Source organism: Myodes glareolus, chromosome 24, assembly GCF_982192425.1.
Source record: "Myodes glareolus chromosome 24, mMyoGla1.1, whole genome shotgun sequence".
In the NCBI taxonomy this organism is placed as follows: Eukaryota; Metazoa; Chordata; class Mammalia; order Rodentia; family Cricetidae; genus Myodes; species Myodes glareolus.
The window spans coordinates 2,242,558-2,256,692 of NC_142049.1; the positions used below are offsets into that span (position 1 = coordinate 2,242,558).

The window sequence follows — 14,135 nt, forward strand, 5'->3', positions numbered from 1 at the left end:
CACAGTGAGAAAAGCCCCCCTGGACGATGGGATTCTTTCTTCTTTTCTTTTGGCTTTTTGAGACCGTCTCACTCTGTAGCCAGGCTGTCTAAAAGCGGATAGTTATCCTGCGTCCGCCTCCCCAGTACGGGGATAACAGGGAAACTTACAGAGGTGGGCCACTGCCCCCCACCCCTATGGAGCAGGGTTCAGCCCAGGCAAGTCCCCCCAGTCACACACCATGACCGTGAACAAGGCAAGAGTCTGAAAACCGCTTTCTTCTGAGTGTGAGTTTGATTTTTACCGACTAAGAACTTCCTTTTCCTCAGGCACACACAAACAAGCCCAAGCAAAGATTTTTGTTTTCAAAGAAGGAAGAAAGAAACAAGCTTGGGCCATGGCAGGGAAACATTGCTGGATTTCCCCCACCCAGGGGCCCTTTCCAATGTGGCAAGCTCCTGGGTTGGGGGAGTGTCCAGAATGGATACCAAACCTCCCACTAACCCTTTATTGGGAAGTGCTCCCTTAAGGTTGGAATTGTCTGGAGACATACACACACACATACATATGTATAAATATTATTCTTGCATAAATTTCAGCGGGAGAGGAAGGACTGCAGAGAGAGGGAAGTCCTAAGCTGCCACTACAGAGCAGTTTCCCTTCTTGGAAATGCAGCTAGAAGTTGACGTTCCCTCCAGGAAAGAAAATAAGTCTGTTATGTCTGTTGCTTTCTCCCTCACTTGCTGTCTGCCAGCTTTCTGCTTAAGCTCTCTTTCCTTTCTCTCTCTCTCTCTCTCTCTCTCTCTCTCTCTCTCTCTCTCTCTCTCTCTCTCTCTTTCTCACACACATTAATGGCTCGAGACCCTTTTTTTAAACTTTTTTTTTTTTTAGTGGGAGGGTGGAGACCTTGAGAGAAAATTCTCATCCACCCATTCTTACCAACTAACTTCAGCGTGCACACACGCGCACACACACACACACACTCTGGCGACCTCCAGATGTTCTCAAGCCAGCGGCCATCTGCTGAGATTACCGGGACGCCAAAAGGGGGAAGGCAGAGGGGGCAGGGATTCTGGTTGCAGGAAGCTGGGAGAATCTTAGCGGAGTGGGAGGGAACCGCGCACTTTTGAGACGCTCCCTAGGGTGGAACCCGTGCTCGGCCGGCGGGCGGGGGCTGGGCTGTGAGAGCTCCCTGCTAGACTTGCACTTTGACGACGCTCCCTGAGCCTCTTGGAGGCGAGCCGGGGCAGCCACTGGGTGCCCAGCGAAGGGAGCCCGGCGGCGGGCGGGGACTCGGGGCGGGACGTGCGGCGCGGAGAAAAGCGCCGGCCCACCGGCCAGCGCCGGGCCGCCTAGGTGAGCGTGCCGAGGCGACAGTTGTGGACCTGCCAGGTGGGTGCTGTCCCGAGGCGCAGCGAGATCGGCGAGCCTGGGGATGTCTGGAGCCGTGGACTCCAACCTCGCCGCCCCATCCCGTGGACGGGCCGGCGCGAGGGGCGGGTCCGGGTCCCGCCGAGGCCCCTCAACTTTTCCGGGACACCGGGCCACAGCAGCGCAGGGTCGGGGGAGGGGGAGCAGCAGGGAAGAGGGCTTTCAGGAGACAAAGACTCCGCCTGGGGGCCGTGGGCGTGGGCCGGCGCCTCTAGGGTCTTTGTAAGAACACGTGCGTCTCACGGGAGTGGGTCTTTGGTGGATTTGGGTTCAGAAGCCAGCATCTGCCGGTGCCTTTGTGTGTGCGTGGCTTGGCACGGCTGTCTCGCGCCGGTATCTATCACCGCTCCGCAGCCTGGTGCTTGGTTGTGGGGACCGGTGGGCGCTCCGCGTGTGTCCGCATACGTGGTCTGTGCCTGTCGACGTGTCTGGGTTGGGTGTCCGTGGGGCATGTGTGCGCGCTCAGAGCCTGAGCTGCCCCGACTCTCCGCTTCCCCTGCTATCCACCGTTTTCCCCCTACTTGGCTTCAAACTTTTCTCCGGGTTCCTCCGGCAACGCCTGCTGGCAGCCCTCCTCTCTCTCTCTCACCTCCGGAGGTCCTTCGAGCCGCGAGGGGGTGGGATAGGATTGGTGGGTCGGGGGTGATCGGCAGTCCCTGGCGACTGGCCCGGGCCAGGATTGGGCGGAGCGTGCTGGACACCCTTACAGGACCCTAGTGGGAGGAGGGAGGGACGCGGCTGGTCTGGGCTCCGGCCTGAGGCTAGAGACCCGGGAGCAGCGCGCTGCTGGCCGTTGTCTGCCCTTCGCCTCTGGGACAGAGTGAGTGTGGATGGAGGAACCTGGCAGCTTGGTGGAGAGACTTGCTTCGTTTCGAGTACCGCTGTGCTTTTATCCGGACTCCAGGGTTGAGGGGACCAACCTTCCGACCCCATAGGTGAGAAAGGCCAAAGCTTGCTTGCATTCGGCCTGCTAGCGGCCCCTAACCCCGGTTGGGCTGTGGGGAGAAGGGGGGCTTGCACACTTTCCACGGGATTGTCAGTGACCCACGGTAGGGCAAGCCCCGTGGAGATCCGGTCACTGTTAGGATGAAGGCAAGAACTCCTCGCCGCCTCTGGAGCGGAGCGCGCAGTGGTGGTAACCAGCGTCGGGAGCTTAGTTGAGAACAGCGCCCGCCCACACTTGGCCAGGCCAGAGGCGACTGACTCAAACTTAGATCCTTCCTTGCTCCACGCTATCCTTTCGGATAAGTCTAGACTTACAAAGCCCCCAGAGTGGGAGGGGCACCGTCCTGTCTGGGCTTTTGATCCTGGATGGCAAAGATAAACCAAAGACTTCTTTTCCAGCCCTTCACCCCAATCTTTAACCAAGAACTTTGCCCAATACTACGGCGCGGAGGTGTGGGGGGTGAGGAGGACGCGGAGGGACACAAGCTGGCCACAAACTTGGGAAAGAGGCAAGGATGGCCACTTTCCTTTTCGTTTCTAGTCCTTGCTCTTGAAAGAGGGAGTACACGGTGCCTTGTGATCACTCCCCTGTGATCCCAGAGCCTGGAAACTATTGTGTTCCCAGGCATTAATTTGTTCCTAGGAAGAGCTGGAATGCACCGTCTTGGGGAACTTGAGTCCACAGGACTCCCACTCACCCTGTTGCACTGACCCGTGTAAAGGCAAGAGCTGATGTTGCTTATCTTCACATGACAGACTGCTCAAGAGACAGAGTCCAGACCAGTCCTCTTAATCATTACTTCTGGCCCAAAGCAGAAGCGATGTACTTGTTGGAGTCCGCCATCCTTTCGCGGGGCACCGAGTCTAGGAATTGGGGATACTTCCTGAAGAGGTCTGGGCTCACCCTGGAAGTCCCTCCTGCTAAAGCGCGTTCTAAGACAGGTTCCTTAGGAGGGCCATGGGAGGGCCCTGGCAGAGCGCGTGATTCCACTTAGGGTTTTGAAGTTTTCCAATACACAGCCGAGCCAGAAAGAGCCTCCCACAGTACATGCAGGGCTGTGCGTGTTCTGGCAGTGGTGCACACAGGTGGTTGCCTTTGTTTGTGGGGGCGGGGGCGGGGAGGCAAGGTTTTAAGGTGTTAAAGAATAGGAGTTACTCAGAGGCTGGGTAGGGGAGGCAGTGGCTGAATCATAGAGCATCAGTTTGGGCTGAAGTGAACCTGTCTGCAGAGAACTGGAGAAAAGGGTGGCCTTGGTCAGTCTAAACCTGCCTCTGGCTTTCGGATGGTGCCTGAGTCTGCATGTCTTCCCGTCAGAAAGTCCGGGAGCTGTGTCCTTGCTCCATGGTTTCCTACCTCTGTCTCTGGGCAGCTTCTTAGCCTCCTTCAAATGGATTGATAGGTTGTGAATGTTTAATAGTATAGCCAATTACTACACGTGCTAATAAATTGAACTGTGGTTTCAGGGTGTCTGATTGCATTGTGTGGAGGCAGATATAGCTTGGGTCTCAATCTTACGCCTGGTTTTACCACTAAGCCGAATGCTGAGTTCCAGGAGGCCCCGAAGCAGAAGGAGGCCTCTCTGCCCATGGCGTTTTATTCCTCTACTCCCACCCCCCAGTGCTAGTATCCACACTAGAGCCGGATACCGGACACAATTCCTCGACAGTCACGGACCAGTGAGCCTTTGGGGGATGAAGACCAAGTTAGGTTGGGAGGGCCTCACAGAACAGGTAGCCTCTGAGTCAAACAATTGAGAGTTTGTGGAAGACCAAAAAAGGAGGGGTGTGGGGCTTTGCCATCTTTGTCAAAAGAAATAGCCAACGCAAAGGCAGAGGTCCCTGGGGAGTGACAGGCTTCTAGCCTGAGAGCCTCTCTTTGTGGAATGGGTTTTAGATGGGGCACCACGGTGGGGTCTTGATCTTCAATCGGAAGCTGTCTGTGCTCTGGTGTCCAGCATGGCAGTACAGTGGCTTGGAGCTATAGCAGTGTTTAGAGGTGGAGGCCAGAGGCCAGGTGGCTACAGAGGTCTCCTGAGTTTGACCTAGATAGGGTGGGGTGGCCACCCACTTTGAGGAAGAGGAGAGACACAGCGACCTGCTTGCCCAGGAGTGTCTGTTGTTTTGATGTCAAATTCCTCTTCGGTCATAGGTGGCACCATTGCTTCAGCCTCCGCTGGCCTTCATGACCTTCCCAGATCCCAGAAGAACTTGGTCGTGGGACCCTGAGAGATTCCAAGGCCTCTAATGATGGCTTTTGAGCTCTCCGTCCTGTGTGTCTTTAGCATCTCTTCCCTGACCCTGCAGTCACCCACAGAGGCAGGACTGAACATGTGCTGAGACCCGCTGGTGCCAACAGGCTAAGTTCTTGCTTCCCTAAGTAGTCAGAACGGGCCAGGCTGGGAGCAGCATGGGGCTCCTCTCTATGATGCAAGACCAGACTCGGTCCTCACAGTCTTTGGAAGCCTGTGAGGTTGGTACTCAGTCTGCAGAACCTTTCTTCTGCCCTGTGCAGCCTCTCCCTGTGTTCTCACATGCGGTTTAGATTGGTGGGAGCCTGGCAGTTTTCCCAAGGATCAGCTGGAAGGAGAAGATAGCGTTTGAGCCTTGTCTATATTCCTGTAGCTGATACTCCTTGGGAGGGTGCTGAAGTTCCAGGCCCCACCTGTAGCTACGATGTCGTGAGGGAAGCCAGGTGCTAGGTTCAGAATACATGGGTCCAACTTTTCTTTCCTCACTGACCGTGAGACACTGGACAAATCACTGAACCTCTCTAGACTCTTTAAACAGCCATAAGACAAGTGCGATGCCAGATGGCATCTTCCTGGTTTGTGCAGGGTGACCAAAGCTAACAGCTGAGGATGCCTGGGACAGGCTGAGGTGTCCTTTGGTGACAGCGTCACCGTCGGTGTGCCTGATATATCTTTTCGACATTTTGGGTTGGTTGATTGGCTCTTTGTTTTGAAACAGGGTCTACTATAGAGCCCCAGCTGCTGTGGAACTCGCTGTGTGAACCAGGCTGGCCTCGAACTCTCGAACTCAGAGAGCTCCTCCTGCCAATGTCTTTTGAGTGCTGGGATTAAAGGTACCATCACACCCAGTCAATTCCTGGTATATCTTAATATAGTACCTGATCCAGGGGGGAAAATAAAAACTCCTACCCCCCTCCCTGCCCACAGAGGACAGGCAGGTAAACATGTCATTACAGTCCCGCCTTACCGGCTCTGAGCGCCTGTCCACACTGCCCGTTTCTAAGTGGAGGCTAAGGGTGGGTTTGGAGCTCACAGACCTAGGTCTGGTCCCTCTGTTACCTGGCTGAGTAGTGTGCTGCTGTTTGCCTCTGCGGCGGGGATAATAATCACCACGGTTAAGGGCTGTCGGGGAGCTGATGTGCTCGCCGTATCGATTCTGCAAGAGAAAGCCAGCCCTGGAGGCTCTGAGTATGTCCCCAAATTTCTAATTTCCAGAGCTACGTGGTTGGAGGGCAGGACGCTTCTGAAATTTCTCCCTGTGGATGTCATTGCTGTCAGAATGCTCATGACTGAGGGGAGTGAGGGGCAAGACTGTGTTGGGTTGAGGAGAGGCTAGCTGATTCAAAGCCCCATCCTAGGTGGGTGTCTGGCACTGGGCCAACCCGCAGCTATTCCCCAGCCCACCTGGCTCCTGTGCCAGAGGTTCCATGTAGACGTTGTTAGCAAAAGCTAGAAGGTTTTGTAAGTCAGAAGTGCTATGGCACCCTGTACCAGGGCCTGGCAAGCAGGCCCAGGGAAAGCCTGAACTTCAGCCTCTACCCCCAGAGAGGTGTCTACAGAAGAGGAGGTGGCTGGGTCCTCGCCAGCAGTGTGTCTGAGAGGTCAGTGTGAACCATGGACCTGCGGGGTGCCTGGTTCTGCGTGCAGGAACCTGGGTGGAACACGAAGGGTAAGTCACCACCCACCTCCAGAAAGTTTAGAAAGTGGTGGCCGCCAGGGTCTAAGCATTTACGGAGCAGGATACACCGTCACTGTCTGTTCCCCAGCCTTCACTTCTTGTCCCTGTGGAGGACTCGGAGGCCCCAGTGGGCAGGGCTGGATTCCTGGCTGGCCCTCGGTCTAGTAGCCGACCCACGTGACTTCTTGCTGGGTTTCTGTTGCTGCCTCTTGCGCCCAGGTCTGACTTCGACCCCAGGTGGGGAAGGAGGACTAGGTTAAGGAGGAGGTGCTCACGTCACACTTGATGTTTGAAATTTGAATTTTCTCATTTGCCTCTAAAGGAGGCCTATTGGTAGCCTGAGGTGTGAGAGGCCAGGAAGGAGGGGTGGTGGGAGACTGTGTGAACAGAGACGGCTTTGTTCCACGGGCTGGGCAGGGATAGGCGGGTAGATGTGTATGATGCATGGGGCGGTGTGAGGCAGTGTGTTCCATCTCCTCGGCCTTGCTCTCCTATTGTCTTTCCTTTACGGCCCCCAGGGCCTCGGGCACCCATCATCTCCAAGGGTGCTGCAGCTCAAGGGCCTGGAATTCCCCGCGTCTGTGGACGGCATGAACAATAGTGGATGTGTTGGGGAAGTTGCTACCCAGATGACAGATGACAGAGAGGGCTCATTCCTTTTGAGGATTCAGGCAGGGTCGGAAGAAGGGCATCTCCAGCTTCCAGTGGCCTTCTGTCTGGGAAAAGATGATCTCGGTCGTTTTACAAACAGTCCTGAGGACAGTCACATGGCCAACTCTGTCCCATGACAGATTGGGGATGTGATGTGGAGAGAGCCCCTTGGAGCCACCAGATCCATCCCGTTCACACCATTCATGCTTGGCCTCAGAGACCTTCAGTCACTGTGGACTTGACATGGTGGGCCTCACAGGGCCGACTGTCTTCCACGCTGGAGCTGTGTGAAGTATCTTTCCTTGTTCTGTTGATCTTTGTCTTTTATGTGCCGAGCGAGGTTTGTAGAAAAGATCTCTGGACCAGCGGTCTCTATCCTCCCCAGGCATCCTTGGTGGCCGCCTGTCTGCATCATCTGCCTGAATGTCTGCGTTGCGCTCTCTCCCAGAGTAGCTCTCTCCCAGAGTAGAGATTCCAGAACGGAGGCTGGGCTGCATGGCATACTGGGACACAGATGAGGGGATCAAACTGCTGGAAATAAACCTGTGAAAGTCTCAGAAACCTAAGCCTCTCGGGTTCGAGATGTTCATGGCGTTTGCTATGAATAGGGACCCTAAGATTCTCATCCACTCACACCCTGACAAGGCTTAGCCCCATGGTCTGGGCTTTGTTCGGCTTTGAAACCCCATAGAAGAGGGCACCAGATCTCATCATAGGTTGTGAGCCACCATGTGGTTGCTGGGAATTGAACTCAGGACCTCTGGAAGAGCAGTCAGTGGAGCCATCTCTCCAGCCCCCACCCCGTTGCTTTCTTACCAGCAAGTCTTGGATGAAGCATGGCGAAGCGTGATGTGGGGGTGGGCGGTGCTTGGACAGACACAGTGGCCCATGTACTGGAATGTCTCCTGTAGGGGGATACAGAGTACTTACGGCATCTCTTAGAAGAACTGCCATCTTCCATCTTCCCCGTAGGGTCTTCGAATCACGCAGGTTAGGAAGTGACTCTTCAGATCCTTTAACGAGGGTTGGGACAGTTGGTGTCACTGGGCAGACTCAAGGACTATGTGAGAGTGGCTGGCTGTCACTTCCTGTTTCCCACTGGAGTTCCCCAGGGGCTGAGCACGACAGCGGGTGGGGGGGGGGGGGCCTGGGAGATGTGCATGGCGCAGCAGAGCAAGGCCCTAGCCTAGGGTGTGTGCTCCTGTCCCCATTATCTCGGCATGAGGGCCTCTGCATCATACCGGGTTCTCCGGGGAAGCATGCGCTCAGCTTTTCACGGATACGGTGTGCAGGGTTTTGTGGACTTGTGTGTGGCTGGCAGGACAGACCTTGCTGTCCTGTGCGGAGCACAGGGCTGGGGCCTGGAGGAGAGAAACATCTGTGCTGTGTTTGCCCGGCCGGTTATATAAGCTAGAGTTCGGGAGAAGCAGCTTGGCATTTTGTGGATACATTGTATAATCACCTCTGGGAACCAAAGGATAATCTCCGCACCCTTTATGCTGTTTGTTTAAACCCCCAGGGAGGGTGGGTAAGAGCAGCTCTGCTTCACTGGAGGGCGGGGTAGGGGTGGTGGTAATGAACACTTGAAGCGCTCCCTGGGGAACAAAGGGGCCTGGAGCAACTTAATATTTTCCTCTCGGTGCAAACATTGGAACGCTCTGTCCCGCCTTGGCTGGGACCAAGCCCAGGATGCACCTGGGCAGGGTTTAATCCTCAAATTGGTCTTTATGAAAGGAAAGGGTGGACAAGAAGGGCCCCAGGGTGGAGCAGGGGAGAGGAGCCCAGCTGCACTTCTTTCTAGGCCCAGGACAGAGCCAGGGTGCAGATCAAGTGGCTGACCCTTTAAAGTTTCATGCAGGGCTGGCAGTGTTCCCCAGCTGCTCCCCTGCCCCCAGTCTAGAAGGTGGGCAGGTCCTCACCCCTCCCACTTCACCCTATCTTCTTCCCTGGAGGCCCGCGGAAGGGAGACAGGCAGGAGGGCAGGCCACCCGATGAAGAGCCTTCTATCTCCTGAGTGACTGCCTAGCAGGGGAGGGGGTCACTTAGAGGTCCTTACTGCATAACCCTCTCGTGCTTGTGCTGAAACCTCCCAGGCTGCAAGACTTTCACTAGACGTGAACACGTACCTTGAGTGTGCCTGACCTATGCAACCCTTAGATGTGACCGCAGACACGTAGGGTCAGGGATATGTAATGGCTTCTGTTGTAATCTTACAGACGGAGCTGAGGTCGAGGGGTGGGTGACTTGAGCTGCAGCGTCTGTAAGGGAAGTCCCTCCTGGCCTCTGCCCTACTTCCCACCAGGCCAGCTGGAGCCAAGAGACTGAGGCTGAAGAACTGAGCTGGCCCCGGTGTAATTCCGGCCCTGTTTTGTGCTAGTTTGATGGCGAGGTCCTTGTTCTTCCTGAGCCCCATTTCTTCTGCACAGTGGGGTAATAAGCCAGTTGCCTTTCGCAGTTAAAGGGGGAGGTGAGCCAGCTGTTAGCTGGGAGTAGGGCACAGGCAGGAAAGCAGGGGTTTAGGGTGATGGGTGTCCCGCAAGCATCTCTAGGAGTCTAGACAGCGAGTCTCCAAGAGGGGAAGATGCTAAGGTGGGAGGGATAAGGGCAGTCACTGCAGGAGGAGTGGGCTCATCCTCTGCCATTGGCAGAAAAGGATCCTTGCTCTTGTGTCTACTCCACTTAGTATCACCATGCTTCACTGCATCCAGGCCTGCTCCACCTAGCACCACCTTGCTTAGCTGCATCCAGGCCTGCTCCACCTAGTACCACCATGCTTAGCTGCATCCAGGCCTGCTCCACTTAGCACCATCATGCTTAGCTGCATCCAGGCTTGCCTCCAGCCCTTCAAGGCTCAGTTCTCTCTTGTCAGAACAAGACAGGACCCCGCCTTGTCGATGGTTGTGAAGGTTGGAGGAGACCATGCCCTGAGGTGGCCAACCCCAGCGCCCAGCCTGTGGCATCTTTTCAGTCAAGGCTAATGAAGCCCCCTAACTTGGCCCCTGTACTGTAAATGCCTTTCCGGCATACCTGGGTCTCCAGCAGCCTCTGAGCGCTAGATCAGCAGGTTTCACGGCAAGATGTCCGGGTACCCTCCCTTCAACCGGAGCAAGCCGCTTGCATCTGATGCTCCCAGCTGAAGATCCACCCCCCCTGACCTAACCCCTTTAACCTTGCAGGTGTGGAGAATGAGGCCAGAAAAGAAAGACAATTAGGAGTTAGGAGTGTTCAGGAGGTCAGGAGCTGGGATGTGTCCCAGCCAAGAGTGTCTGGCACGTTCACCCCTCACTGGTGGCTGTCTTTCCAGGTGTCGCTATGTGGTGCTCCCTGTTCCTGCTGCTCCTGGCCGTCGGCGGAGTGCGGACCACTCGGCCGTGCTTTCCTGGGTGCCAGTGTGAGGAGGAGACTTTCGGCCTCTTTGACAGCTTCAGCCTGATGCGGGTGGACTGCAGCAGCTTGGGCCCCCACATTGTGCCTGTACCCATCCCTCTGGACACAGCCCACCTGGACCTGTCTTCCAACCGGCTGGAGACTGTGAATGAATCGGTGCTGGCTGGGCCAGGCTATACCACGCTGGCCGGCCTGGATCTCAGTCACAATCTCCTCACCAGCATCGCGCCCACCGCCTTCTCCCGCCTGCGCTACCTGGAGTCTCTCGACCTCAGCCACAACGGCCTGGCAGCCCTGCCGGCTGAAATTTTCACCGCCACCTCCCTGAGTGACGTCAACCTCAGCCATAACCGACTGCGGGAGGTCTCGATCTCTGCCTTCTCCACCCACAGCCAGGGCCGGGCACAGCACGTTGATCTGTCCCACAACCTCATCCACCGCCTGCTCCCCCATCAGCCCCGGGTCAGCCTGTCTGCACCTACCATTCAGAGCCTGAACCTGGCCTGGAACCGGCTCCGCGCTGTGCCCGATCTCCGAGACCTGCCCCTGCGTTACCTCAGCCTGGATGGGAACCCCCTGGCTACCATCAACCCAGGTGCCTTCATGGGGCTGGCGGGCCTCACCCACCTGTCCCTGGCCAGCCTACAGAGTGCCCTTCAGTTAGTACCCCATGGCTTCCGGGAGCTCCCGGGCCTGCAGGTCCTGGACTTGTCAGGCAACCCCAAGCTCAAGTGGGCAGGAGCCGAGGTGTTTTCAGGCCTGGGCTTGCTGCAGGAACTCGACCTGTCGGGTACCAGCTTGGTACCCCTACCTGAGATGCTGCTCCATCACCTCCCTGCTTTACAGAGTGTCAGTGTAGGCCAAGATGTGCAGTGTCGGCGCCTGGTGCGGGAGGGTGCCTACCCCCGGCAGCCTGGCTCCAGCCCGAAGGTAGTCCTACACTGTGGAGACACCCAGGAGTTTGCTGCCAGGGGCCCAGACATCTTGTGACAAACGGTGTGGCCTGGGGCCAGTGGACAGACTGTCGTCCTGGGTTTGCTCAGGTCCCAGCTAACTTATATTTTAATGTGCCAATACCTGTGGGGAGTCTACAGGCCTATGTGGCGGCATCTCAGTAAAGCTGAGGGCTGGGGATAGCGTTCCTACCTGGGGCCTAAACCCAGTAGCAAAATCTACCCATCTGACTCAGTGGCTCACTTCTCGGAACTGTGAGCAGAGGGACTTTGATGCCAACCAGACTCTGGTCCCTTTCTGAGCCCCTGCCCTAGTTGTCCCTAAGTGCCTTCCTTTTGGTCCGGGCTAACCTGACCCATGTGTGAGAGGGTGGGTGGGTGCCACCGTTGCAAATGCTGACTCGGGTCGTCTGACTGAGGGTTCCTTTGAGCACAATGTCTCCTCACATCGTCTGTGCTCTGGGCCTGTGAGGCCAACTTCTTCCCCATTCTCATGGAATCCTGGGTAGACTCTTAATTATATAGAAGGATTTAGAGAGAAAATCAAATCCGGCCTCCTCGGAGGACAGATGGGAATAAGGGACCGGGAGCAGCAAACGTGCTCACCTGAGGTCCTGGAGAGGCGTGGAGAGCCCAGCCTCCTGATGAGGTTGGGGGCTGTGTACTTTCCTCTCTGACATCCATCCCCCCTCCTTGCTGGGCACCGTGACAAGGTCACGGGGGTGGGACTCTAGGTCCAGCAACCAGTTTATGGTATGAGCAAAGTCTGTCTGCCCTTCAGATCCTCAGAAGCTCGGGACACACCAGTCCCAAGCCTATCAGTTTCTCAGGTGGGGGTCCCCTAGCATCAAGACTGGAAACATGCAGATTTTCCCCAGAGACCCTGTCTCAAGATGCTTCCCAAGAAGTCCGTGGAATTGTGGCTGTCTGGCCGTGCACTCCAAGGGGACTTGGGGACTTTTCCCGAAGGCCCGTCAGTCCTCCAGGAGTGCGGCAGAGAGAGACAGGGTTTCCCCTTCACGTTGTGTTTATTCCCGGGGTTGCATCTCAGCTCTCCAGCCCTGGGTTCTTTCCTTTGTCTTCATCTTGTAAGAGTCGTTGCCTTTTCTTCACCAGCTATCACTTTCAACCCCCACCTCTGCTGGCGGGGGGTGGAAACGCAGAGAAATGGATTTGGTCACTTTTGTAAGACTCTTGGGGGCTCGTGTTGGGGGTGTTGGGAAGAAGCCAGCTATCTGTGACCACGTGGGCGCTGGGGCTGGCCCCGGGGATGCCCACAAGGCAGTGAGAGCTCTGTCTTCCCACACTGGCTCAGCCCAGCCCCTGAGTGGTCCTTGGTTTAATAAATACATAGAAGAATGCTTTTCGTCCCATCATTGCACCGGAATTTGCTGACGGTCGCTGGACCAGGACTGGGGCTACGAGGACAAGCTAGACCCAACCTTGGGCAGCTTGTTCTCCCTAAAAGGCCAAGAGTCTTCCAGAGTCGGTGTGTATGACGACATGTGGGGGGCGGGTGCTTGGGTAGGCTAACCCTCGCGTTGTAGCCTGCACGCCATTCACTCTCTCCAACCCCATCCACGTTACCCACCTCCATCCACCATCTGTGCCTCTTCAGCCGTGAGGCCCTGGCACACACCCTTGTCTCGGTTCGGGCTGTAGCTGTGGAACTCTATCCTTACCCTATCCCTCAGCTCTCTCTCATCTTGGACATCCAGTTCCTAACATGCCTTAGGAGCTTTTCCAAAGTCTCCCTCAGCTCCTCCTTGTCAGCTTTGGCCGCCATGGACCTTAAGCTGCTGTGGGCCCTAACTCCTGTTTGCACACCTCCAGTGACCGTACACTTGAGTGACAGCTCACTTCCGGCTCCTTAGGGGCTTTGCGTTGTCGGCAGGTTGGTTCTTCTGACTGGCCAGTCTAGAGAGGTGTTCACTACTGTCATCACCAAGGACAGCCGTCTGTTGCTGATACTACAATGCCAGACACTGCACTGAGCTGCAAAGTATAACCCCTGGGCTCTCTGACCCGGGGGTCACAACAGGATCCCTAGCTAAAGAAAAGTTTAAACTGTGTGGAGGACCAGAAAACCTCGCGAGAGGTAGAGGGGAACTTAGGAAAGGTCACGGGTGAGGGGTTAGTGGCACAGAGTCCTGGGCTTTCTTGTTACCAAATCTCCCATGGTGACTGCATTGACAAGAATATCTGTCTAACTCCCTGGATGGATGCCCGTTGTTGGAATGTCTGGACGCTATGCAGAAAGAGCTGGGGATGAGGCTCTGGAGTGAGGATGGGGGCACAGAGGGGCAGCCTCGCCCTGTGATCTGAGACATCAGAACATTCTCTAAATAGCCTCTTGCCTGCCTTAGACCCAAAGCCTCACGGGTAGTGCTTCTGGGGAGGCATCTGGCCCACAGCGCCACCTGGTGGCCACACACCCCAGGTCGGAGCCGGCAGACAGAACAACTCCCGGAATGCTGTTTTCTGCTTCCTGCCGTTTAGAAACACAGGGTCTTACGCCCCACTCCAGAGATCCTGGCACCTAGGAGGAGGGATTTAGAATATTTACGCTCCGGTTTCACGATAAGATTCTGTTTTGAATTCATAGGATTCATCACGAAAGACCCTGGATTCATCACAAACCAACTGTGTGACTTACCTGAGCCTGAAAAACGAGAATGAAATACCTCTGTCCACAAGAGGGAATCAAGTCACATTTGTACAGAACCAAAAACTGACGGTCACAAAAATAAGGTGCCCCGAAAGTGCCGTTTGTTCTCCCCTTACTACACCGAGTACTTTTATCACCGTATAAACGAGGAAACCAGCCCAGGGTTGGCTTCCTCTGTCGGGTACCATCATTCC

At 55.9% G+C, this 14,135-nt stretch overlaps 1 protein-coding gene across 4 annotated transcripts; it reads left to right on the forward strand.

Annotated features, from left to right (window-relative positions):
* Positions 1-1,215: 1,215 nt before the first annotated feature.
* On the forward strand, positions 1,216-12,632 carry Tsku (tsukushi, small leucine rich proteoglycan). Of its 4 annotated transcripts, none has more exons than XM_048435092.3 (2): positions 1,216-1,371; positions 10,238-12,632. In XM_048435092.3, the coding sequence occupies exon 2, from the start codon at positions 10,246-10,248 to the stop codon at positions 11,308-11,310; it is 1,065 nt and encodes a 354-aa protein (XP_048291049.1). In that variant the 5' UTR covers positions 1,216-1,371; positions 10,238-10,245; the 3' UTR covers positions 11,311-12,632. The 4 variants fall into 4 exon arrangements, with proteins under 4 accessions (XP_048291049.1, XP_048291050.1, XP_085539084.1 ...); XM_048435093.3 differs by lacking the exon at positions 1,216-1,371 and adding an exon at positions 1,567-2,345; XM_085682958.2 differs by lacking the exon at positions 1,216-1,371 and adding an exon at positions 3,104-3,247.
* Positions 12,633-14,135: the final 1,503 nt, after the last annotated feature.

Bases quoted from the DNA above. Each gene is read 5' to 3' on its own strand.
- Tsku (XM_048435091.3), top strand. From the start codon at position 9,315: ATGGCGAGGTCCTTGTTCTTCCTGAGCCCCATTTCTTCTGCACAGTGG. The intron at 9,364-10,237 runs GTAATAAGCCAG...CTGTCTTTCCAG, and splicing joins CATTTCTTCTGCACAGTGGG to GTGTCGCTATGTGGTGCTCC.